Source organism: Cimex lectularius, unplaced genomic scaffold (genome assembly GCF_000648675.2).
Source record: "Cimex lectularius strain Harlan isolate CLEC.00 unplaced genomic scaffold, Clec_2.1 scaffold44, whole genome shotgun sequence".
Classification (NCBI taxonomy): domain Eukaryota; kingdom Metazoa; phylum Arthropoda; class Insecta; order Hemiptera; family Cimicidae; genus Cimex; species Cimex lectularius.
In genome coordinates this window covers 1,864,752-1,891,947 of record NW_019392639.1, presented here as the reverse complement: position 1 = coordinate 1,891,947, position 27,196 = coordinate 1,864,752, and the positions used below count along the sequence as shown (strand labels likewise).

The window sequence follows — 27,196 nt, the reverse complement described above, 5'->3', positions numbered from 1 at the left end:
TTCCAGGCTCCAGTCAGCCAAAGATGATAAAAACACTGACAAAGATTTATGGGTGCGCAATCAATAATCAAAATTAACACGATCATTACAACGGAATATATTAACTATCGAATGAATATGGAACTAAAAAATTCAGGAAGATTCTTTTTCTTGCCAGAATTATGTCAAATTTCAGTTTTGATTATAATTATACTTTATTTTCAAAAGGAAGGATGTAAAAACCGAATTCTGGTGATATTAACACACAAAAGTATTTTAACTAGACAAATTTAACGGACAAATAAAGACCGATATAGCTTCTATTTATTCTGAAAGAGCGTCAACCAGCTCTGGTTCTTTGGCAAAGATCTCCCCTTAGGTCCAAATCGGGAGAGCGGGGCACTTACTTGTTTTGGAATGCAGTTAGTCACTTGTGATCTGTATACCAAGCAGTTTCGGTCCCAATAAGCCGTCAAAGCAGAAGTTCAATGAACAATCGACTCGCCTCCTCAAGCACAAAGCCTTTCAAACGGGCTAACTTGAACCGTTGTTTTATTTTTTAAATCGGTCACCGGGCTAACCAATCCCACGGCGATTGTTTAACGCCTGGACACGATTGTATTGTTACCGATGTTGTTTGGCAAACGCCGTTAATTAATTTAGACGGCTTGGACCAAACGTCCGACTTTGTTAGAGCTGAGATGTCATTTCTAGATGGCAAGTTAAGTTAATAATGCATGGCCCGTTCGTGACATTTAATATAAACAACAGGAATAAAATTACAGTTATCCTACGGACTAGGCTTATTATAGGCAAAATCATACGGTCCGTGATTCGACAGTGGAGACAATAGTTTCATTTTAGTGTTTTATTTCTTCTTCAAGCCTACCAAAATGACTAAGATAACGCATTATATTTTAATACTCAGGAAAAAGTCAATCTAGGTCACATCAGGACTGATCAGGAATGAGATCAATTGTAAGAATATTCAGTTCCTCCGACGAGCTTTCGAGGCAAACCTTATCAGGATTATGAAGCGATAATTACTGACTTAAAAAGGTTAACAATTAGTAAATAAATTGGCCTCAACCCTGATGGTATTAGAATATAAAATTATAATTTTGAAGGCTACTCACTAATTAAATCGGAGATAATGTTTAATTATTAACAACTTCAGATTTAACAAATTCTACATATTTAAAAAAAAGTAAATATGACTATTTTGAGTTGGAATGAATCACCTTAGTTCTACACATATTATCGATACGATTTTCTGCTTTTGTAGATAGTGGTTGTATCATTCGCAAATTATAGAATGACCAAGGGATTGGTTTGGGTGTAAGCAACTACTAGATATAGCAATAGACCAAGTTTCACTTCCCTGAGGAACCAAACCAATAGACTTGATCCTGATCGAATTTGATTTAGAATTTTGGAGTGAGAAATCTTTAGACGTCGATGTAGATCCCAAGAGTCCAACGTTGACCTGGAGTAGCCCTATATCGAAAATTATTCAGAAATCGTGAGATGTGGTCCAGATCGCATCTCACGATTTCTGAATAATTATCGATTAACGGTCACTAATCACCATACACCTATATCGAAAGATTATTCTACGCCTAAAAAGGCTCCCAAGCAACTAAGCCTTCTTCAAGAGTGTCAAGGATCGTATCGACAATTCTGTGGAATTTTGCAGGTTGTATCTGAAGCAAAATTGTGTTGCGGACAGTAAAAATAATTAGATAATAGTTGGGAGAGTAGCAGTTTTTCATGGATTTTTTAAAATGTCAATGATCGGGATATAATTTAACTTTCTTCAAATAATTTACAAGAGTCCGGCTGACACCTGGACAGTCAAAATAAGTACATTTTCTTTCTTTCACTCTGCCCTTAATTATACTATGCTGTATCCCTCTTTATCAGTCCTAATCAGATTGGCCTCAGCCCTGATCGTACATTAAAATAAAATTATAATTCATAATGCTGAGTCCGCGGTGAGATAGAAAAACCTTTTCTAATTATGAATATTTAGGTTGAAAGAAACCAGGTATTCCATGGAAGTTGAATTTATTAAATTAATGTATTTATTAGATTAATTAATAATTCAACTACAACTGAATGAAGGTTCCTTTCAACCTAAAAATTATAATTTTGAGGCTGATAACTGATCACCAATTATATCGAAGATAATGTTAGCGTTATCGACTTCAGATTTAACTGTTTCACTTTTCCCTTAAGGGTAAATGTGAAGAACTATAGACTTGGATAGACCTTTTCCAGATATTACACCGACACTTTTTTTGGCGATTTTGGCACGTGCCTTTGGAGAAAGCGACAGTATCGTCCACAAATTATGGAATGACCAGGGGATTAGTTTGCGTATAACTGAAGCAAATACGAGATACAGAATTAACTAAAGAAGCTTCCCTGAGAAACCTTGCTTTATCTCATCCGAACAGATCTGATCTCGATCTACCACTTTTTTGTCGGTGTTAAGATTGTAAAAGCAAAACGCAGTTGTCAGTCACTGCCTTTTAGCTTGACCAGAATTTCTGTTAGCACACTTTGCCCAAAGCTTTTCTTCATACGGTGAAGTTGCTATTACAGGAGTAACTGAAACTAGGAAAATTTGTTTGCAGGCAGTAAAGAGTAGTAGAGAAAGAAGCAGTTTTTTTTTATAGATTGTTGAAAATGATGACAATAGGCTGATAGGGTTTAATTTCACGTTCTCAAATAATTACAAGCGAATGTCACCAGGACAGAAAAATACGTTCATTCTCTACATCTAACCAGGTTCTCCAGCAAACTAAACCTTCTTCGAAAGGGTCAAGGATCCTATCGACATCCCCGTGGACTTGTTTTTGAAGGTGTTTTCAAGTAAAATCGTGTTGGGACCGTAAAGGTAATTAGAAATTAGTTTTGAAAGTCGCAGTTTTCGTAGAATTTTGAAAATGATAACAGACTGAGCAGAACATTTTTTTTTAAATGAGATGGACATTTCTTCAAATGACTGCAGGCTCCGACTGTAAATATGACTAATTTTTGGCATAGTAGGAAACCTGTTCTTCAAATACTTACTAATTCTGCGATTTTGGCATGTTCCTTTGGAGAAAAAGATTGTATCGTGCACAAATTATGAATGACCAGGGCTTTTGGAATGAAGAATATCTGAGGCAAATAAGATACACCAGTAGACCAAGGGCACATCCCTGAGGAACCCCTGATGTTAAAATGACTGAACTTTTTTTGTCGGTGTGATAAGACTGTAAAATCCGACATAGAGCAGAATTTCCGTTAGCCACACTTTGTCGAAAGCACATGCTCTGTGGGGTAGCGACTGAGTGTCACCTGCACAGCAAAATAGATTCATATTCTACACTTAAACATGTTCTCAAGCAAACTGAACAACCTTGGACAGTGTCAAGGATCGTATCGACAACCTTTTGGACTTACTTTTGCAGCTGTTTTGAAGCAAAATTGTGCCTGGGCGGTAAAGGTAGTTAAAGAAATTGGGAAAGATTCAGTTCTTCATAGATTGTGTTGCTAATACGAGGTAATCGAGATATAATTTATCTTTCTTCAAATAATTAAGGTGTCTGACATTAGGTTCATTTTTGTCCTTTCGCTCAGCCCTTAATTAAACCATAACCTATAGCACCTTGATCGCATTAGTATTTCGAACCAAAAAATTTGTCAATGTTATTTTGTTTCGCGAATTGTTTATAATTCCAGAAACAAATCCCAAATTGCGAAAATACGTCTTGTTTCTTTAGTTGTTATTAGAATGTCTTGGTCGGAAGATAGAATCTCTTGGGACAAAAAGCCTCAACAAGCGGACCCATGCTCGAAAGCTGTACGTTTGCATAACTTTATAAGTTTTCCCATAAAAAGGAATTAGTTTTTAAGATTATTTTCACAAATTTTCTATTTTTGTTTGTGTTGTTCTATTTTGTTTTGATAGGACGGATTGGATGTAACACTAGTTTAACTGGTAGCGTTATTATTGGACCAAACGACATAATTTAAAAACCGGGTAATGAAAAGGTTAAGAAATATTACTACTATTTAAAAATTATTAGTTGTAAGAGAGTGAAGTGAAGAAAAGAGAGCATTTTGTAAAAGGAATAGCAAGCTGTGGAATGTACCAAATATCAAAAACCTTTCTTTCTTCTTTTGTTACAAAGAAACTAATAACCCACAATAAAAAGGTTCTAATTCTTGGTGTCTTCTTTTGAATTTTTCTTGGAATCGATAAATTTAAGTAATTAAAACAGAAAAAATTCGTTCTTTCTTACGTGAAAGTTAAAATTCTAAAAGTACCCAAACAGTGCGAAGAGAACGGAGATAGAAATGTAAACAGCCCTGGCAGTGCGCGCAGGGCAATCAATACAAATAAATTTTGGTGCTTGTTTATTCATTAACTTCGCTTTAGGTTCGCAGAACAATTTCGCGATTTTGGTCCAACAAAACCGAAACGCGTTTTGAACCAAAATCCCGTGGGCATTGAAGGTAGCATATAAATTATGAGAAAAGTTTTCTTGGTTTGAAATCGTTTTCCGAGAAGAGACCACGGTCAAGGCCGAATTTTCCACGATTTCTCCCGGGTTTTCTTCTCTTCTTGGAGGAACCGGTTTTTCAACGATATTTGTTTATGTGTGAGTCGAGGTGGAATTTTTCTTTTTCTTTTTTTATTTAAAGAAAGGAAACTTTTAAACTTTTGGAGAAAAAAGTTTTTTTTTCTTGAAGGCGGGTGAAACCGGGGATCGGGCCGATCATCATTCGGTTGGTGAATATCAAACGGATTTACCTTCTGACAATTCCAAGTCGAGCTCTGCCAGCTTCTCCCTCACGTCTTCGGGCAGCTTCGACACGTCAATGTTGAACTCGGACATGGCAGGATTAACGTTTTTAAAAAAAAAACCACTCGGATTATCACAGAAACTTCACATCACTAGCTAAGGACAACACACACTTGTTTAGCCATTTTATAAATATTGTACTCTGCTATCTGGCAAAGGAGCGAATGACTAAACCGTCCCAGGTCGCAGCACGGTGGCCCGACCAGGGTTGCCAGCCGGCCGCCGTCAAACGACATCGAAAAATTTCCCCTTTTACAGTTTCCTCTTTCCTAATCATTCCAACCCCCGAAAAATTTATATTAAAAATTATATCCAGATTAAAATGAAAATTATCATTTTAAAAAATAAAAGTAAAACCAAAAATGAAAATAAATTATATCCTTAATTTAAAAAAAGTAATTATTAAGTTTTAATTTATTAATTACATCTTTTCTCATGGACAATTGCATGCTCCAGGATGGGGGATTTGTTCTTCATATACATGCCAAATAAAATCGCCAAAATCTATATCTATCTACATGAGCATTGCAATGAATTTAACGCTGAATACAACTGTAATTACAATTTAATACAATGATTATTCGGAGATCGTGAGATGGGGGTCTGGTGTGACGTAGGTTTTAGAAAAACATTTTCTTTATCGTACCAACGTTTCGATCTTTATTGAGATCATCTTCAGGCTATGCTATAGCTTACGTCACACCAGACCGCATTCCACGATCTCCGAATAATTATTAACTAACGGTCATTAAACACCGCAATACAATGTAATCCAAAACAAAAATAATATTTAATAGTAAATAAATAATAGTAAATATTTAATATGACCAAATGCAATTAATATCATTCAATTCTGTTCATTTATTTATATACAGTCGACTATTGATAATTAATCATAAATCGAAACCAAAGGGACCACAAAAATAATTCGAATTATAAAGAGAACGAAAAATTGTTAAGAGTTGATATGCATTTTTTCAAGTAATTACTTAAATTGTACATTTATAAAATATATTAAAAATTGAAAAAGCGGAAATAGATCAACTATAAAATTGAACATTGTTACGCTTTGTTACAAGAAAATCGTGAAATGGTTTTGTTTCAGTGTGTAAGAGAATTCAAGAAAGAGTACAATTTTTTTTTCAAATTATGAGATATAATATTATTCATTAGACCTCACTCAATTAATAATACGCCATGCGATACATGAACACTTACTTATGGACCAAATCCCGCATAAAGGTACGCAGAAAAAGGTTGCTCGATGTATCCCACATAATTGAAGGTAGCGATTCCTTGGTTCCGTATAGAGAGCGCGTAGGAACGCCACCAGATATGAAAATTGTGCTTGAGCACGACGGTATCTGGATCCCTCGTTCCGATTCTTTAAGGAAACAGGTTTTTTTTATTGTATTAATGATAGTTTTGTGTCCAAGCTGGGTTGAGTGTGAATGTATTTATTGGTGTGAATATGTAATGTGAGAGGGTTGTTGGTGGAATATTGAATACCCCATTGTCAAATTATACTGACTGCTTTCCATTATGAGAATGGGCGCCCCGTCCGGATTTTCTACCAAATTTTACTGTACGCTAAAACACATCATAACTAAACAAATTTTTAGTTTTTTTGTACAATCGATTAACGTTTTTATGTATAAATGTAAAAATCAATGTTTTTTTTTATTGGGAAACTTATTTTGTTCGGTTGGTGTTTCGATCTCAATGGCAGTGGCGTCTCGCTATTCGAAAGGTTATTGAGTTTTAAATACGTTTTTATCACTTCGCCTAAACAAAGGCCGATGGATGTTAAGATGCGTGGTCGCGTCTTGGGATGGAGCTTCCTGTGTTAGACAGCAGGAAAGTCTTGCTGGACAATCTTTTGGCTAAAGTCACGCCTCTCTGCTCGACGAAGCTGCTCGCCAAGGAGATCCTCCTGGAAATCGCCAACAACCTCCAAAACAAGGACATCATCCGGCTTCTCCAGGACGACCAGGCTCTGTACGACACTGTCAACAAGTCCAACGCGTGAGTCTTATTTCTCCTGATTTGTCTCTGAAATAAAGATATTTTGATGATGATTTTTGTACTATATAATCAATAATCATGAAAAAGTACTTTAGTTTACAAATAAAACTATTCTTAAAGCCAAACTCCATTACAAATTAATCATCTTATACAACATAACTGATAACACCGGTTTCACCAGTGGCCTATCATAAATGTCATCAATAACCAACATATCGCTTTTATGATTGTGGTAGCCCACTTCAATGACACAAAGATATAAAAGTTGTATTGTGTTAAGTACACAAAATACAAGTTTTGCCATTAATTCCTCAAGAATAGTATAAATTATTTCATTTTTATCCGGCTATTAACACATGAAAAAAAAACTCCTCAAAGTCATAAAAGGCATTAACAGTGAGGAATTTTGTTACTTTAAGTTTAAATTTTTTCCTGTGTGGAAATGTGTGGTGATTAGTGACCGCATCTCACGATTTTTGAATAATCTTTAAATTTTTTTTCAGTTAACAGTTTGTCATCATCTGGTAGATTATTAAAAAAATTTATAGCCCAATATTTACAGGAGTTTTCACAATTTTTAAGGTTCAGCCGTTCTGGAACTTTTTTACTACAGTTTCTCATATAGTGTTTATGTACAGAATTGAATTTTTTTTTTTTTAAGTCTCACTTTGTTTATAACAATACATTACACATTATAAGATATGCTTAATTTAGTAAATGTTTCTCTGCAACATTCCCTATATACTTCAAATTCCCTAAAATTCTTATAGCTTTATGTTGTTTTTTGAAGATTAGTTTGGCATAACTAGAGTGATGCCAGACCAATAAGGCATAGACAATACACGATTGGAAACAAGAGAAATAAACATTAATGAAAACTCTTTGAGATACATTACATTTGAGACTTCTTAGTAAAAATAATTTTTTGCTAAGTTTAGATGCTACAAATTGACAATGTGCATCCCAAGAGAGATGTGGATTTATAACGACACGGTCGGAAGTTTTCAATATTATTTGGGCCAATTTTCTCTGCATATTTAATTAACCCTTAGGCTGTGAGATTGACTCATTGGAGCTGTGCAATTATCAACCTGTAACCACTAAACAAATATGGATTAATTTTAGTCAGTATTGCTATGTTTATGTTCTCACTATCTTCAGCAGAACATCTATGGTACTGGTACATGGAATAAGGTATTTTCATGACATTTGTCTATGAAATGTATATGTCTAACTAACATAAAAACTTTTTTTTTTTTTTGTAATTTTTCATTACTAAATTTTGACATTTCTGCTCGAGGTCCATTGATGGATTCCGATCATTTTAATTTGCCTTTTTATGCTGTTATGGTGTGCCAGTCATTTTTTGGCTTCTCGCCATCTTTATACTAGTATTAGGAGGATGGTATTTGTAATACTATATATGTCTGTATTCTTTAATGTATGTACAAACTTTACAAGTCAGAAATATGTGTTACAATACAAGAAAAGGTGTGTCAGTAGCCGCAAAGGTTTAGACGTTGACACTGCGCTCATCACTGTAAGGCCCTGGGTTCGAAGAAAAAAAAGCATTTCTTATGGTTTAAAACGGCCTGAGGAAGTCTACCTTAAAAACTTAAATCTCTCTGTTGTGCAATAAGTATTTATACAAAATTAATATTTACCTTCTTCAAAATTTACATGACAAACTTCAGTAATGTAATAATAAAACAGAATTGAAGGATAATAGCACTAATATAACTTGCAAATACATACATCACTTATTTATGATTACCTATAATGCACATAATTCAATAAAATAAACCAAAATAAAGTAAATGGAAATACTAAAAGTAAAAGTAAATATGACATTTGTAATAACTAACATAAAACAATGTTTTGTTGTACTTTTCTACTTCAATTAAGATTTTCATATGAGGTTTGTTAGTGACGGTTTTAGTTTGCCTTTTTTCACTGAGTTGTCTGCCAGAAATGTTTTGGTTTCTCGCCATCATCATTGGTAGGTCTTTTGTACTACTACTTGACATTTCTAGTTATTGACATAAAAAAATTTTATGTTGTAATCTTTCCTTCCTCAATTATGAAATTTTCACGTGAGGCCTGTTAGTGATAGTCTCTGATCATTTTAGTTTGCCTTTTCTTGCTGATTTGGTCTGCCAGGTTAGTGGGTCTGTTGTATTTCTTTTTGACTTTTGTAATAATTAGCTTAGCCTATAGTTTGGTCATTTTGGATCTTTTAATCTGTATCCTCACTATTTTTGTTTTTATTGTATTCTTTTATCGCCCTCCCTCATAATATCTGTTCCCTCAAGGCATCAATAAATTTCTCTTACCTGTTATCAGATTTCAGACTTACAATATTGAATGTGAACTTTTTTTAAACACCAGGTCTGGTGTTTTATAGTTCAAACTGTTCTCAGTGTTAAAATCACCCAAAGTGCTATTTGGGAATGATCACATTCTAAGTAGTTTAGTTTAACTTGTATTCCTCTTAAAATTATTTTTCTCTTCACATACAAACTAGATATTACTATTAAAACATATCCGCATTTAAATTCTTATAGAATTTGTATTCTTGTCTATTGTAAGATCATTTGGGGAACCCTGTTCCTTTTTTATAGCATATATATCCCAAAGTAAACGAACTCCCATGAAAAGTCATAAACTATAATACATTTTTCACATTTAGAGGGTTTTGAAGATCACTGGTGTGTATCAATGTCCTTTAGCTTTAGGCTTACTTATGTCTTTAATTTTTATTTTTATTTCATTTTTAGTTATGCAAATGAAAAGGAGGAACTAGGAGAACAATTATTTGACAAAGTGTCATTGGTTGAACCGGACCTTTGTTCCAAAATAACAGGAATGCTTCTTGAGCTAGATACAATTACGATAAAACAACTATTAGTTAATCATGAACTCTTTTTGAAAGCAGTGGACAAATCAAAAAAAGAATATGCCGATTATATGCACGTAAGGAAATAGTTTTTGTTTGAGATGGACTTATTTGTTTGTACAACAATTTGTTCAATTTTAGCAACAAGAAATGAAAGAGGAACTGGGTGAGACACTCTATCAAGTAGTTTGTGAACAGTACACCAAAGAAATTGCCAGCCATTTAACAGGAATGTTATTAGAGCTGGAACTTGATATAATAGAAAATTTGTTAAAGAACAGAACAGAATTGAATAAAAAATTGGATTTAGCATATAAAGCATACAAAAGTTATCATTTGACAAATTAACAGGAGTCAACTGTATTGTAAGAAGTTTTGAAAATTCTTAGTGATGTCAAATCAACAAGAGCTTTCAGGTTACATAAAAAATGTTCATATCAACCTAAGACTGATAGCTAGAAAAATAGGAGCAGAAGCGGCCTGGGAGCAGCATTGCAAAAATGAAGATACTTTGGAGGTAAATGTTTTATTTTAATACATTATCAATATTAAACTTAAAAATAATTTATTTTTAGAAATATGCTTTAGCAATGAAAGATCTTGCTACAAAACATTGGGAGAAAAATAACGGCCAAGATCCAAAATTGAATGGGGTTTATTGGATTAGAGAACAGTGTAAGTTATACTTTTTTGAAAAAGGCCAAGACATAGTTCGTGAAAAAGAAATAAAAATGGAACTGAAATTCTTCAACAGGAAATCAGAGTGTGAAACTAAAAATAAGGTTAATGTTATAAAACTTCTTGACGTTGGAAGTTGTTACAATCCTTTTAAAAAGTTTCCATTTTTTGATGTCACTGCTTTAGATTTAGCCCCAGCGTGTGAAGACGTTTTGAAATGTGATTTTTTAAAACTTGATATAGATCAGTGTACATTTCTTTCAGAAAGTTATTTTCATGTTGTAGTTTTTTCACTATTACTCGAGTATCTTCCGGATGCAAAGCAAAGGTACTTATGCTGTGAAAAGGCTTATAAATTATTGACACCCGGTGGTCTTCTCATAATCATCACACCTGATTCAAAACACGAAACAGCAAATTCTAAAATAATGAAAAGCTGGAGAAAATCTCTCGCACATTTAGGCTTTCTTCGTATTACTTATGAAAAGTTGAAACATTTGCATTGCATGATTTTTGTGAAATGCATTAATCCTCTAGTTCCTCGACATTGGTGCGACCTCCAAGGGGTTATTGAGTCTCCTCAAGAGCTATTGAGGATACCACAAGACGAGACGACTTACGAAGAACTGGAAGAAAAACATGAATTCAAATATGAACGAAGTGAATCCGACAATAACAAATTGGCTGAAACATTTTCCTTTTTAGCTGGGGATTATTGACTTAAATTTTGAATATTTTGTCCTCTTTTAGTTTGGTAGTGATAAAGGAAAGTGGTCTACTTTTTAACTTTGTTCCAGGTTAAATGTTTCATTCTGTATTCCGAGCAATGTAAAATTCTACTTGAGAGATGGTTTGATTTTTTCTCCCTCTTAAATGTGGCTTAAGTGCCAAATTAATAATAAAACCCCCAGGAGATTTAAAAAATGGACTTTATTACATTTAAAGAAAATTAGAACTTGATACATTAAAACCACAGTTTAAATACTCTCAATTTGAAGGACGATGAATTAAACCTAAGCTGGTATGCCCATTATGTATTTGGATCGATTTCCAAATTCAGACAAGGCAAAACAATATTTTTGAACTAAACCAAAATTTGTAATAAAATTTACCTGTAACAATCAGGCTGTAATTATACAATTTGTATTGTGTTATACTATTTCTAGGTAGTTAAATGTTGAATAAATCATTATTTGCATAAATATGCAATTGGAAAATTATGGACTTTATAAATACTGTAGATCACTGTTGCAATTTAATTGAACATTTTAAATCAATTAAAATGTTATTTAATAAAATAAAATTAATAATGAATATAAACTGTGATTGACCATCAAAGGTGTAAATGTGTTTACGTATTTTTATTCTTGTTAAATGAATTTAATTATAGCAATAAAGCAATAAACTAACCTAAATGTTTTATTCTGTAGTTTTTCAAAACAGTTTTAATTTCCTTGTCTCTTTTAAATTAATATTTCACTATTTTATTTAAGGTTTAGCAGCTCCCCATTATTCTATGAAGCATTCAGCAATCTGATATAACATTCTGAACCAACTTTAGGACTCGATAAAGGAAGGAGAATGGTAAGTGTAATTAGGAGACATCTATGGTATAAAGGATTGGTCCAAGCCCACTGCCATGTGGTACTCCCACCGCCAGAGTTCAGAAGTTGGAATAATCTGATTCTTGTCAGACCCGAAAGAACCACTCTTACAGATAACAGCGGAGGATTAAGAAGGAAATGGTTTAATTTGCGTGGGAAACCCTTGTACCACAAGTAGCTGAATCAGTGCCACATCAAGAAACGTTCCCATTCAATATTCTATATGCTCGAGGAAATAGGATATGCAGTTTACAATGCAAAGATTTGGTGGAATGTGGAATAATGAGTAAAATAAAAATGAAAATAAAAGGATTTATAAACCGTTTATATGATTGGGCAGAAAATAAGTAAACAAAAAGTTCGACTTCGCGGAAAAACGGAACTACTGGTTTGAAAAAGTAATCAGTGAGTTACACTAATCTATTTGGTAGAATTAAGACTTGGCTTATATATCCCGCCCTCCAAAATTTTTATACACATTTTCTTAAATGATATAAAGGTAAAGACAAGAACGTGAATACGACACAAATTGAACGACTTCTCATAAGGAGTTAGGTAAGGGAAGGAAATTGTACAGGACGGGTACTCCAACAGAGATGATAGAGATCGAGGCACGATCTCTTGGTGCTGCATATCCAATTCCTACCGCTTGTCGCAGTACGTGAAATTGATTTACCAGTTATAAAACCCCCTGTACAAAAAAAAAGATACTAAAATATAACATCACATTTCATTCCTAAGTCGTAACCAATTTTGAATACACATTTACTCTTCAACGTGATGTAAACACTGTACACACAATCCACAGTACATAGGAAAAACCCTTGATATTCCACTTATTTTCTACCCAGCTATCAAAACTTTCAAGCCATCTGCAGTAAAGAAATATATATTTACAAATCCCCAAGCAGAAAAATCTCATCTACCATCCTAGATTTATATAAAAGCACTTCTTTTCATCAATTCGTTTCCCGTCCTCTTCATTATACGTTTCAGCGATACTTCAGTTTTTGACACTCCTCTGCTTTAGCGGGGAAAAAACTACGGTCAGAAACAGAAATAATTCGGGAATATCCAAGAATGGACCCAAGAGGATTACACGGACCAGAAATCAAACCGGCTTTACAGACATAGTTAAAAGGATAGTTAAAAGGAAATGGAACTGGGCAAGCTCTATAACGAGCGTGTCGAAGAAGGACCAAAAGGATAATCGAGTGGGCACCAAAATTAGAAAAGGATTAGAAGGCAGCCGAAATATAAAAGGGATGAGGAAATAAAGCAATTAGTGGAGGTACTGGCTTAGAGTTGCAAAGTAAAGGAAAGAAGCGGATGTCAACAATTTTATAAGTGTAGTGCAATGATTACTATCTCAAACGCTGTTGCCTGTTCGTATAGTTTACAATTAAACCTCATCCTAAGCTGAGTTTGTGAAGTTAACAAATCTTCATTTCAATAGTGTACTAATAAAGGTTTATTATTATTTTTATTACAGACGTATGGTGTTGTATTGTCTGCAGATTTGGTGGCTCTGAGAAGGGCCAGTGTTGTATTGTAGCGTTGAGGTGATAAATCGAGGCCAGGACCGTTGGCTGAGACCGGGGCCCTGAGTCGGTTGAATCTGCAGCGGTTGAAGGGACTCTGGTGCAGGAGGTAGCCGAGTGCAGCAGTTGGCCAGTTGCCAAATCGGCTGTGTTGAGAAGGCAAGATCAACGCTAATGCTTCCGAGTACCTTTGCTGACTTGTCAGTTCTTCATTTGTGCTTGGCGTCAGCTCGTCGAGTAGACGAGTCTCCAGACTCAAGGTGTGCAATGAGATCCCATCGGTGAGACGTGTCTGACAGAGCTGGCGAGAGCTCGTCAGTCGTCGGGTAGCCGAGTCAGAAGTGGGGGAGGCTGCTTGCGAAATTAGCTGCAGAGTCGAAGGCGAGACCACTCCAGAACTGATGATGACACACACACCGCAGGTGTCCACCACGATTAGCTTTTGAATTTAAAAAAATTCCTATCGACCCATCAGTCTCCTTTCTATCCTTGCCAAAATACTAGAAAAACTTTCTTTGGTGATTGATCAGCCTTCTCAGTTTAAATATATTTTTTTCTTTCCAAAAGGTAGATTGGGGCGAAAGCTCGACAAGAAAATAAATGTTGTTTCTGTCTTCCTGGCCTCATCCCCAATCTACCTTTTGGAAAGAAAAAATATAACTAGAAAAACTACTTCTCCGACGATTACTGCCAATAATTGAAAATTCTAATATTATAACAGATCATCAGTTTGGGTTCCGCACATTTCACTCCACAACCCACCAATTGCATCGTGTTGCTGACAGTATATCCTCTTCCCTCCGAACAAAAACACATTGTTTGTGTGTTTTTCTTGGTTTAGAACAGGCCTTCGATCGAGTCTGGCACTCGGGCTTGCTTTGGAAACTGGAGAACATCCTCCCTCATTCGTACTATCTTATACTGAGATCTTATCTGTCGGATCGATTTTGTCGAGTCCGTCAGGGAACTGAATTCTCACCTTATATACGCATTAGGGCGGGTGTTCCTCAGGGAGCATACTTGGCCCTTTTCTATTTTCCATATACACTGCAGATATTCCTACACATGTTAATATTTCGACACACGCATTCGCTGATGATACAGCGATTCTTACACGCAATTCGGACCCCTCAATTAACACTCAACAGTTACAACAACACCTGAATGAATTAACAGTATGGTTCACAAAGTGGAGTATAAAGATAAACCTAAGATGGATCTATTCACTTTTTAAGCAGCCGGAGATAATCCTCACTAAAAATTAGTGTCCCCGTTCTTTTTTTAACGACGATTTACTGGAAAATATTGCAAATGAAACCTTTTTTCAACCAAACGAAACTTTTTTCAAGCAAATGAAACCTTTTTTCAAGCAAATGAAATCTTTTTTCAGGCCATTGAAATCTTTTTTCAAGCAAATGAAATCTTTTTTCAAGCAAATGAAACCTAAAACCTATTGATAATAATTATTTAGAGGAATAAATAAATGACATTATAGAACTAACAATAATTTTTATGATGATGGAGTGGGGTGGAGTTCAATTCTTTTTAAAAAGATGGTTCCTACTCACAGTAAGTTGTTTCGCAACAATCCGGATTTCGAGCCCTTTAGCTCATCATCAGGTTTCTACAAACAAGTCTCTCGACATGAATTGCAAAAGTGAACCCGCTGATACCCCCGCCAACGTGAAAATGCCCTTCAACCTGATGATGAGCTAAAGGCTCGATTTCCGGATTGTTGCGAAAAAACTTACTGTGAGTAGGAACCATCTTTTTAAATTTCTATCACAGAAAGTTGTGGCTCGCTCAAAAACACTTTTCTATCCTACTTAATTCAACTTCGACGGGGTAGATGTAGAAAAGTTTGATGAATACGGATCTTCACAAGAAATGTTCTTGTACCTAAGCCTTACGACTCAATTATTGTAATATTAATATTCAATCATCATAAAAATTATTGTTAGTACTATAATGTCATTTATTTATTCCTCTACATAATTATTATCATTAGGTTTTAGGTTTCATTTGCTTGAAAAAAGGTTTCATTTGCTTGAAAAATGGTTTCATTTGCTTGAAAAAAGGTTTTATTTGCTTGAAAAAAGATTTCATTTGGTTGAAAAAAGGTTTAATTTGCTTGGAAAAAGGTTTCATTTGATTGAAAAAAAGTTTCATTTGGTTGAAAAAAGGTTTCGTTTGCTTGGAAAAAGATTTCATTGGATTGAAAAAAGGTTTCATTGATTGAAAAAAAGTTTCATATGATTGAAAAAAGGTTTCATTTGCTTGGAAAAAGGTTTCATTTGATTGAAAAAAAGGTTCATTTGCTTGGAAAAAGGTTTCATTTGATTGAAAAAAAGGTTTCATTTGATTGAAAAAAGTTTCATTTGGTTGAAAAAAGGTTTCATTTGATTGAAAAAAGTTTCATTTGGTTGAAAAAAGTTTCATTTGATTGAAAAATGGTTTCATTTGACTGAAAAAAGGTTTCATTTGCTAGGAAAAAGGTTTCATTTGATTGAAAAAAAGGTTTCATTTGGTTGAAAAAAGGTTTCATTTGATTGAAAAATGCTACATCGTTGGTAAAGTCGACTGTTTAACTGTTTATTCTAATTCCTTTGCCTCTCTAAATGCTAATTAAAAATGCCATTTCTATCACACTAATTATTAAAGTAAACATAGCAACAAGTGTGATTATTTAATTATGCAAGGTTTGTACGAAAAAAATATTTCGCTAAAAGTCTTGAACTCTCCATTTGAAGCTGATGGATGTGATTTTAACTAAGAACAAACGAAGACTTCGGATTATTACTTTAGTATTATAAATAAGTAATTACTTTAGTATTATAAAGCCCTACCCTACAAGGAAAATGGTGTGAAAGTCATAGCCTTTTTATTTCAAATAGATTAGACTCCTCTCTCAATCAGCACACCTTATACGTAAATTTTCCGCTTCATGAAATTTGATCGCATTTGTGCACCAATCGAGCACACGGAGCACACCATTCCGACGAGCAAGGCGTGCGGCCCGGCAGGATGCTGTGCAGATTGGTTGGCAAACTTGGAGGGTGAGTCGGATCAATAAAAGGGGAGCCGGAGTGTCTCCAAGCAGTCTCTCCACGTAACGGGGCCCTTCGAGGCCAGGACATGTGTTCTCACCACATATCAAGAACAACTTTGGTCTTTTTTCAATTGGGAGTCGCACTATGTACGGCATCAGGTAAGCTACCACAGATGCTTCCCCCCCGTCAACTATCGACCCTCCGTCACAAAGTTAAGCAACACCACAAACAACCGGTCATTAATTATTCATTTGACAGTTATGATTCGAAATTTAAAATCTTTAATCTATAGTTTAATGCTTTGTTTTACAAACGATTTAAAAAGGAATTGCCTTCTGTCTTCAATACATAAATAAATACAGCCTAGCCCTTGACCTTACGATTTGTTTTGGTCTCTTCTTGACCTAGGTATACTCGGAGCGGCATACGAAACAGCGTGAGTTTTTTATCCTGTTATCTTATTCTATTGTAATGTATATACATATATTTTTAATTGAAATGTATTTTATTAAGTTTAAAAGCATTATAAAATTATACATAGTGACACAAGATATTGTGCTCGCTTATTAAGTTTAATAACACCTATAAAAGTACGACGCCTTCAGTTGCAAAAGTCAGTGTGTAGATGTTAGCATTATTTGGTCAGCAGTTTGACCGACTCAGATCATCAAACTGGATTGGAAGTAATTATATAGACGTATTTCTCTTAAAACAATCTTTTTGTTAATGTCCATGGTTTGTTGACCTCATGGACACGTGGATTATCCTAACGCAACATCAGAATCCCACATTCAAAAACGTAAAGTGAAGACTTTAGCATAATTTTGTCAGCAGTTTAACCCGACTCAGATCATCATCACTGATCAGATCATCAAATCGGACTGGAATTGTATAAACTTTCTTCTCTTAAAACAATATTTTTGTTTATGTTTCCAAGAATGGGTTGTTGACCTGATGGACACGTGGATTATCCTAACGCAATATCAAAATCCCATATTGAAAAACGTAGAGTGAAGACTTTAGCATAATTTTGTCAGCAGTTTGACTCGACTCAGATCATCATCACTGATCAGATCATCAAATCGGACTGGAATTATGTAGACTTTCTTCTCTTAAAACAATACTTTTGTTAATGTTTTCAAGAATGGGTTGTTGACCTGATGGAACGAGGATTATCCTAACGCAATATCAAAATTCCATATTGAAAAACGTAAGAGTGAAGACTTTAGCATAATTTTGTCAGCAGTTTGACCCGACTCAGATCATCATCACTGATGAGATCATCAAATTTCTCTTAAAAGAATCCTTTTCTTAATGTCCAAAGCATGGTTTGTTGACCTGATGGACACGTGGATTGTTCTAATGCAATATCAAAATCCCATATTGAAAAACTCAGTGTGAAGATGTTAGCATAATTTTGTCAGCAGTTTGACCCGACTCAGATTATCAAATTCCTCTTAAAAGAATCCTTTTCTTAATGTCCAAAGCATGGTTTGTTGACCTGATGGACACGTGGATTATCTTAACGCAACATCAAAATCCCATATTGAAAAACGGAGAGTGAAAGCTTTAGCATAATTTTGTCAGCAGTTTGACCCGACTCAGATCATCAAATCGGGCTGGAATTATATAGACGTATTTCTCTTAAAACAATCTTTTTTGTTAATGTCCAAAGCATGGTTTGTTGACCTGATGGACACGTGGATTATCCTAACGCAACATCAAAATCCCATATTGAAAAACGTATAGTGAAGAGTTTAGCATAATTTTATCAGCAGTTTGACCCGACTCAGATCATCAAATTCCTCTTAAAACAATCCTTTTCTTAATGTCCAGAGCATGGTTTGTTGACCTGATGAACACGTGGATTGTTCTAACGCAATATCAATATCCCATATTGAAAAAGTCAGTGCGGAGATGTTAGCATAATTTTGTCACCAGTTTGATCCGACTCAGATCAGATCATCAAATTTCTCTTAAAACAATCCTTTTGTATGTCCAAAGCATGGTTAGTTGACCTGATGGACACGTGGATCATTCTAACGCAACATCAAAATCCAATATTGAAAAAGACAGTGCGGAGATGTTAGCATAATTTTGTCAACAGTTTGACCCGACTTTGATCATCATCTCTGATCAGATCATCAAATCGGACTGGAATTATATAGTTTCTTCTCTTAAAACAATATTTTTGTTAATGTTTCCAAGAATGGTTTGTTGACCTGATGGACACGTGGATTATTCTAAAGCAATATCAACTAAGGCTTAGGACCTGAAGGTTTCTCGATAAAATTTGTTAAAACTATGCCTCCCAGTCATACTGCCAACACTACTATCTATAACTAAAAGAAAAAAAGCCCAATGAGATTCCCAACCCAACTTACCCTAATGATTACGGACCCATATCAATCCTGTCTAACCTGTCAAAACCCTTTGAAAAGTTAGTTTAATGTCATCTCACCAAGTATCTAGAAAATTAACATTTTCTTAACCTCCTCCAATCCGGCTTAGCTAAAATTACTTGTGACCTACACACCGCAATGGACCAACCCATTGGGATAATAATCCTCCTCGGGCATTGTCTTAGTGGTCCCTAAGTTAATATTATTTTTCGGCTTATTATCAAGGTTGTATTGTCCATGATTTGAATTTTTTATTTTCAGATTTACTTATATTCATTTTACTCTCCAGTTTTCCACCGAATTTGCTTGAGTTTATATGTTTCCTATTGCATTTGCTAAGGATTGGTGCATTCTAGAATGCCGGTAGGTTCTTTTCCTAGGAAGGTAATCGAAGGAATGGGCTTAAAGAGTAGCCCTGAGGCTCTTATATTAGCTATTGTGGACAACGAATTTCCCAATTTAACGTCCATGGAGGAAAACTTCTTATCCAAGTCATCGGAGCCTTAGACACCGCCGTTTTCTAAAATTGTTTATTATTTTTTGTTTCAGGGCAAAATTACGGCTCGGGTGTGAACAGCTATGCCGAGTTCTTCTGCTTGTCGCCCCAAGATTGCCAAAACTACTTGGGCGCGATTTGCTACAACCAAAGGTGCATGTGTGATATCCACGGCAGAATCTATCCGCCTTGTTACAGTGAGTACTTAAAACACTCTTTAAACCCCTAGATTAAAAGTCAGCTTCTATCTTCCTTTAAAAAAATATGATTGGTAAAAAAAAGAATCTTTGTTGTCAAGTTCCTCATTATGGCGAGGAATGCAAAACGGATGCAGACTGTAATTACAGGGAATTGAACTTCATATGTCTCAAAGAGATGGCCGGCGGTACGAAAAAGATTTGCATGTGCAGAAGGTATTGAAATAGTTCATACACAATCTTTAACAATTGATTTATTTGGAAATGTAATTAACCATCAGAGGGCAGATATGGGATATCGTCTCGAAACGGTGTTACGACCAAGACACCCCCTACATAAGTGAGCATAGTATATATCTGCCTCTTTCAACTTTTCAACGATTGTTTCCTTTTTTCGCAGATGTTGGTGAAAAATTCGATCCGACAAGAGATGTAATCATACCTTCAGTGATTTTGATGACACTCGGAGCAACGGCATGGCTATGTTTCAAACTATTCTGCAACAATTGGTAAGAGTAGTTGTAACTACATATATCTATTAAGTAACATAAACAAACATAACATTAAACATAACATCAAAAAGTTACATTATTTGAACTTTAGCAAGTTTCCCCCCTTGCTTTATTATTATGAATCTGAATAGGCATCTTGGCAAGTCTATGTGAATTTTCGTATTCCATGTTGCTGAGTTAAGCCAGAAACACACTTACCCGATGCTACGCCATGCGACGCTACCCGACGCCTTGCCACGTTTTGGTGGGGTGTGCACATCTATCCTATGCAAGTACACGTCGCGTACAGTCCACAGCGTTTATCACAATAATCACTATCACAATCGCAACGCATCTTTTGTTCTTAATGTTTTATTTTGAGCAAAACCTTGTAATANCTACTATCGCACTAATAAATACATTCACTCAAACAGTAACCAATCATTCTGTATTTACAAATTAAAAAAATGCGGAGCCGCTGGTGCATTTAATATTACAACAGTGCCTTCGCCCATTCACTCTAAAAGATTCATGGCCTAATACTAACCTAAATCGTTGGGTCTGTGGAGTACTCGATATTTCTGCACAACCCACCCATACACTCACTTTCGCGCCAATAAATACGTTCATTCTACCCAAAACACACAAAGAGATATCTATCCTAGTTTGGTGGGTCTGTGGTGTACTCGACAATCCAAGCTAGACGGGAGATCATCCAAGAATAAGGAAAAGATTAAAGGGCTTAGGACACATCCTTGTCTCACACCACAAGATACCTCAAAAAATTCGGAAATACCTCCTGACCCCCTGACCGCACTCTTAGTCAGTGAGAAAATTGCCTTCACGAATAATATCTAAAAATATATATAAAAATCAAATTATATGACCAGAGGGTGGGATTTTTTGCCTGTCATTTATTGAAAACGAAAGTTTTTTAATTTGCTGCAGGAATCATTGGATTTTCCACAGACATGCTTTAGCTATTAAACAAATGATCTTTTAAGAAAGTTTTGGGCGAGTCTGTTCAAATTATTAATTATACCAAGTCGCGGCTGTTGAAGACAAGACTTTTCACAATATTATGCGATGATATGGGAAGCGTTCGTCATTCCCTGACGGGTTCTAGATCTATATGTTGCCGACCATCCTCTGGTTAGTTTGTCTGCTTTTCATTACCTCCTTTGCGTCCTAGCACCCAAAATCTTATCAGTTGTTATGTTTCCTCATTTTGAAACATGCTAATGCTTTTAGGGCTTCTTGGCCGTCTTATCTTATAAATATTTTTTTCTCAGTTCAACCATTTTAAGATTCTCTAAGGCTCAAGCATTGACAGTATATATTTCAGCTTGAAAGACCTTGAGATAGATTGCTCATGTAGGGACACTCGGTTTCTTCACTTGTCTTGGAGCCATCTGTATACCATATAATTGTACTTGACTGCAAACATCATGAGGAATTTTATAATTGTAATTTATGGTATGAACTAACATTGATTTTAAAAAATAATTCGGTTTGAAAAAAAGTTAACTCGATCTCTCGTGGCTATGAGTGTCAACGTGATCATACATGTCTATCGTTAAAATTTTTCTTTACATCGAACCCAGCCATATTGGGTGAAATTTTACAGTCTTCAAGTAACACGTTAGTTTGTTCATTTATTTGAATTAAAAGTTTATCGAATTTAGTGGGAAAAGTTGGAGAAGGCGGAGGAGAGGACACACGGTCCCAAGAGCTATAGGAGACGGGCAGCTCCCGGTTGTCGGGCCGTCGCAGTCCACGACGTGGGTCGCATCTTACAGGGGTGAGTATTTTTTTTTTCTTAGTATAAAATGGGTCTTGCTCACTTCACACTGTGCAACAGATGCGCTATTACCGCTTATCTTGAGCGAAAACATTACTGCTTGGGTGTCTGCCTAGACGTTTGTGGCACCCCGGTTTACTAGGAAAGCTCGAGAAGATTTTTCCAGTTCCTTTTATCTTATCCTTCGATCCTACCAGTCAGACATTGCAGTATGTGTCAGGGAACATCCCTTTCCATTTACACTCCAGTAAAATGGAATCCTCCAAGGAAGCATGGTCCAATCCTATTTACATACAAACTGCTGACATTACTACTGTAGTGGCCACTAGATACTACGACTTATGGAATGTCCTCGCCTTCCACTTTGCAGCCAATAAGAATAGAGCTCTTCCCTATATAAGCAGAGGCACTGCCCTGCTGGAACCAGACTCGTCAGCCCGATGAGATCTCAACCATCACTAATGTAACGGCAGACTCGTCAGCCGACGAGGTCTCATACATCATCCTGTGTAAGCCTGGAAACGGACATAGGAACAGGCAGCCTTGGACCTTTGAAGGCCTCATACATCACTAATAATCGACGACACCAAACTCGTTAGCCCGACGAGCACTACATGGAACACCGTTGGCGACAGCAAGAGTACTCGCAGCATTAGCCTGATCTCGCTTTCTAAACAACCGACTTGGCTATAGACGCCAACTGTTGCCCCTCGGCTATTGCTGCACTCCAGTACCTTCGGCCTCTGTGGAGTCAACCGACTAACGGCCCCCGGACCTCAGCCAACGGTTTACTCTGTCAAACACCACAACCAACGGCGCCACTCGCACGGTCTCGGTGTCATACCATCGTCACGGCATCTCGACTCAACATCGGCATTTTTTCAGGGCCACAACTCCCAGTCACTAAACTACTTTCCCACAGCCATGCCACGTTCGCCGAAATTCCTATCCTCTCTTCTCACTCCAACCTATTCGTTCTAACCTCCTACCTGCAAAGACACCTCACTCTATTAGAAGACTAGTGTCACAAATCAAAGTGAACGAAAGCTTTTTTCGCACTAAGAAAGTCACAGTGCCATAGTACGATATCTGTGACTATACATTGATAAAAATCTGACGTTCAATCGACCCACTTGCTTGAAACGACAAAACATGAACCGCTGTTATAAACTCTTGCTGAGACTACTTGACCAAACGATCCCACCTAAACTTTAACGACTTACCCCTTTTTTTTTGGGGGGGGGGTCTCATTTATCCTAAATGGATCTACAGAGTGGAAGCAATATTCTATTCATTCACAACAAAAACATCAGAATAACACAATAACCTTTCTGGGCAACAAATCCAGTCGTACAAGTTTCCACTCTAACCGTTTAAGGGCGTCAAAACTCGGCACGTAGACCCTGCGGTCATGGTTGTTTTTTTTTTTTTTTTCAAATTGGGGGTTATCGGGAAAAAAGGGCCAGAGACGACGGTGGGAATCGAACCCACGACCGCGGACCCACGACCGCGGCGTGAGAGTCTCTCATGCTAACCACTCGGCTACCGCGGTCCCCAAATAAATGGGCCGCTCCGGGATCCCCTTCGAAAATAAGTTTCTTAGATGGAAGAATACCGGGGGCTCAATTCACTCACGTGTTGCGAGCTACCAAAAATGGAGCCAGGAAGGAGTTGAATAAGCTGTAAATTTCTAAAGTGCTCACGGGTTCCTGGTATCTACCACAATAAAATTAATTAATTACTTTAAAACTAATAAAAACCTACCTGGAAATCCAACAAGTTGTCTGAATAGACAATGACCTAGGGATTTGCTTCAGTGATATGCATGTGTGAGCAGTGTGAAGGTGTTTCACCAGTGGGTGGCATGTCCCATCACGTTTCATTTCATCGTGTTTCATACGATGAATTACCAAGTTTATTTATTCTAACTAAAGCTGCAAGTTTAAATAATAATTTTAAAAATTATATAAAATGCTAACAAAGTTTTGTATCGATCGTTTCAGTTTTTGGCCCGGTGAACGGAGTCGATTCCAGGGCTTTCACTCGTTGCTTACTTCTTCCAGCTGGACCGCCGCCGTACGAAGAGGCCCTTAAGCACAAAGTTGTCCTGAGCAGCTATCAACCACCCCCTACAACTCCTCCTTTGGATCATGCTCAACTGTGATCTATCTACATTTCAGATTGTATAAATTTCTTTGACTTTTTTTAATTTAAGCTTCAACATATCTTAGATGCAGGTTCAAATCTTGATGTTTTTTTGTTCTAATGAAACTGAAAGTTTTTTTTATTTTAAATTTTAGGCTAATATATTTCTGACAAGGTATTTATGAAGTTGGATCGATTTTTAGAACTTTATAAAAGAAGTAATATTTCTTTACATTTATTTTCAAAACTTTAGATTTTCCAGAAAGAATATGAAATACCCAAAAATATATTTTTACTTTTAAAATAGAGTACTTTTTTATTAAAAAAATAAATAAATAAATAAAGGTTTTTCGTGTTATTTAAAGAACTAGTTCAAACTACTCTGAAAGGTCAAATTTAGAAAAGGAAAGACTCAAATGTACAATAAAATATTTTGAGACAATAAGGACCTTTACCAGTATTCGAAATAACATTTAGTGATTGTTTAGCATGTTGATTTCACTATTGAAATGGTAAGGCAAGAGTGAAAGGAAAATAGTACCAACAATTTTCATCGTTAACAAATCTGTGTTTTAAAATGTACGTTTAATGTTTAGCTCAAGGATAATTGTTGTAGGTGTATAAATTTTACTCCCTTACTAAATCCACCGTTCGAGCAATGAAACATACCTTCAGGGTGAATTTAACTCCATTCACCCCTATATTTTTTTATTGTTTTATTTATTGACAATTAATTATCCATTGAAATTATAAATAAATTGATTCTTGGTTGAAGACGTTGGAGAAGATTTAGTTTTTCTCAGAAACAATGTTCAATATTTTTTCTTTTTTCGGTCACAAATTAAAACCCATTTGCTCCGTTGAATTCAGCATCAAACAGCCTTTAAATAAAAGTACATTGATGCATATACTGCTGTTTTTCAAGCTAAAATATATGCCATCAACACTTGGAATATCTTGTCGGATAGCCAAGCAGCTATTAAAATATTAGCATGTAAAACCAAAAGAAAATCAAAATTAGTTAATGAATGCATCCAAAATTTCCAAAACCTGGAGAAACACAACATGAGGGTATCAGGACTCAGAGGAATTTTGGGTAACAAAAAGGCCCTTAACCTATTCTAGAGATGACAAAAACAGAATTTTAAAAAAAAGGGGAAAAAGAAAAGAGGAATATAAACTCTAGCATGACATAGTAAACACTGCTAAGTAAGAAAGGGCTAAACTCAAAGAAGTGATAGGATCTGAGAAAACATGTACACAACGTGGGTATATTCAATGATGACTACATTTGTAGGTTATGCAATAAGGAGAAAGAAACTGCCAAATCATTTTTGGATATGAAGAAACTACTCAATGGAGACATTACCTAGGATAGAAAGAAAACCCACATAAAAAAAAGGAGAAGTGGATAAAATCTAGAGGAGCTAGATACAGTAAGGTTATGTTAAAACAACCAACCCTCATCAAGACTGGCTAATTCACTGCTAGGTTAGAAAGGGCTAAACTCAAAGCAGTGATAGAACCTGAGAAAACATGTACACAACATGGGTATATTCAATGATGACAAGATTTGTAGTTTATGCAACAAGGAGGAAGAAACTGCCAAATCATTTTTGAATGCGAAGCAACCTCTAAATGGAGACATTTACCTAGGATAGAAAGAAAAGCCGCATTACAAAAATAAAAAACGAAAAGTGGGTGAAATCTAGAGGTGCTAGATACAGTAAGGTTATGTTAAAACAACCAACCCTTATCAAGACTGGCAAACTCACTGCTAAGTTACAAAGGGCTAAACTCAAAGCAGTGATAGGATCTGAGAAAACATGTACACAACATGGGTATATTCAATGATGACCAGATTTGTAGGTTATGCAACAAAGAGGAACAAACTGCCAAATCATCTTTGAATGCGAAGCAACCACTCAATGGAGACATAACTTGGAAAAGGAATGGCAGTCACTGACCTAGCACTTTTTAAGAGAAGGATCCAGTTGAATGCACTGAACTAAGTACCAGCAAAGTACAGTAAGCCAGAAAGCTTCAGTGCTTGAGGGACATAAAACCCCGAACTTTGAAATAGTTCGTATCCCATTATCATGGAGAGCAGATCAATCTTTTTCGAAGACAAAAAATAAAAGTTTAAATGTCATGGGGTTTTTTACCACAGAAGTTAAACTCACCCTGTAGATATAGTATACCTGTGAATGTAAATTAGGATTTATTCTCTCCACCCTAGTGGCATTCTGTCCAATATAAAGTAAGAGGAAATGTGTTGTAATGGAGATCAACTGAGATCAAATTTTTGTTCTTTTTTATGGTAGTTTCAAAACTGAACCCATATCAGTCATACAAAGAATCGTATATTATTTACATTTTCTTTCTTTTGTTCAACCAGAAGGTACAAACTAACTAGCTTGTGGGCCCAGAGCTAATAATATTCTTCTTAAAGAAAAATAAAAGTGTTTTTATTCATGTAAGGGCCTGTACTTAACGATGTGATAAATATCTACTGTATTCCCTAATTAAACACATATCAAATAATTTTCATTATATCTATTTGATATTTTGATTTTTTTTCTAGAACCGTTTACGTTCAAAGGGTGTTGAAACTAGAGATGGGGGCTCAGCTCACGATCAAAAGAGTTAATCTTAAATCTCTACCATTCTGATACTAATCCTTAAACGATTTTCGCACTATTTTGAATTTTGTCTTTACCACCACTCAGCGACTTGATAAGTGACTTCACCCTGTAACTACAGCAACTCTCATCGCTCTTCCTTCTCCTGATTCAAGTTTGAACGCTTTGCAATGGTACTTCGTAGCTTTGAAAATTAATCAGGGAACACATGACCCAACACCAATCTGATGCCCATTTTTCGATAGGACGGTATTTCTCCTGTGCACATTTGCCTGATGCCTCTTGCAACATGTTACAACTCAGGTCCCACTGTCTAGATTTTCGTCAAGCAGTGTCGTGTGGTTTGTAATAATTTGAATATATATACTCAAAGACAAAAAACAGTTCACT

At 35.7% G+C, this 27,196-nt stretch overlaps 2 protein-coding genes across 3 annotated transcripts; both read left to right on the top strand.

The window, feature by feature from the left end:
* Positions 1-6,558: 6,558 nt before the first annotated feature.
* On the top strand, positions 6,559-11,813 carry LOC106674108 (S-adenosylmethionine sensor upstream of mTORC1). Its single transcript, XM_014406623.2, has 4 exons — positions 6,559-6,863; positions 9,641-9,836; positions 9,901-10,276; positions 10,335-11,813. The coding sequence occupies exons 3-4, from the start codon at positions 10,151-10,153 to the stop codon at positions 11,154-11,156; spliced, it is 948 nt and encodes a 315-aa protein (XP_014262109.1). The 5' UTR covers positions 6,559-6,863; positions 9,641-9,836; positions 9,901-10,150; the 3' UTR covers positions 11,157-11,813.
* A 4,702-nt stretch (positions 11,814-16,515) lies between these two features.
* Positions 16,516-27,196, top strand: LOC106672643. Of its 2 annotated transcripts, none has more exons than XM_024228341.1 (7): positions 16,516-16,790; positions 19,584-19,727; positions 19,829-19,943; positions 20,009-20,067; positions 20,128-20,236; positions 21,913-22,019; positions 24,023-27,196. In XM_024228341.1, the coding sequence occupies exons 1-7, from the start codon at positions 16,718-16,720 to the stop codon at positions 24,181-24,183; spliced, it is 768 nt and encodes a 255-aa protein (XP_024084109.1). In that variant the 5' UTR covers positions 16,516-16,717; the 3' UTR covers positions 24,184-27,196. The 2 variants fall into 2 exon arrangements, with proteins under 2 accessions (XP_024084109.1, XP_014259910.1); XM_014404424.2 differs by having other exon boundaries at positions 16,517-16,790; positions 21,904-22,019.

Excerpts from the sequence above, each read along its gene's own strand:
- LOC106674108 (XM_014406623.2), top strand. The coding sequence starts at position 10,151 with ATGTCAAATCAACAAGAGCTTTCAGGTTACATAAAAAATGTTCATATC. Across the intron at positions 10,277-10,334 it reads AAAATGAAGATACTTTGGAG|AAATATGCTTTAGCAATGAA; the intron begins GTAAATGTTTTA and ends ATTTATTTTTAG.
- LOC106672643 (XM_014404424.2), top strand. The coding sequence starts at position 16,718 with ATGTGTTCTCACCACATATCAAGAACAACTTTGGTCTTTTTTCAATTG. Across the intron at positions 19,728-19,828 it reads AATCTATCCGCCTTGTTACA|TTCCTCATTATGGCGAGGAA; the intron begins GTGAGTACTTAA and ends TTTGTTGTCAAG. Across the intron at positions 20,237-21,903 it reads AAACTATTCTGCAACAATTG|TGGGAAAAGTTGGAGAAGGC; the intron begins GTAAGAGTAGTT and ends TATCGAATTTAG.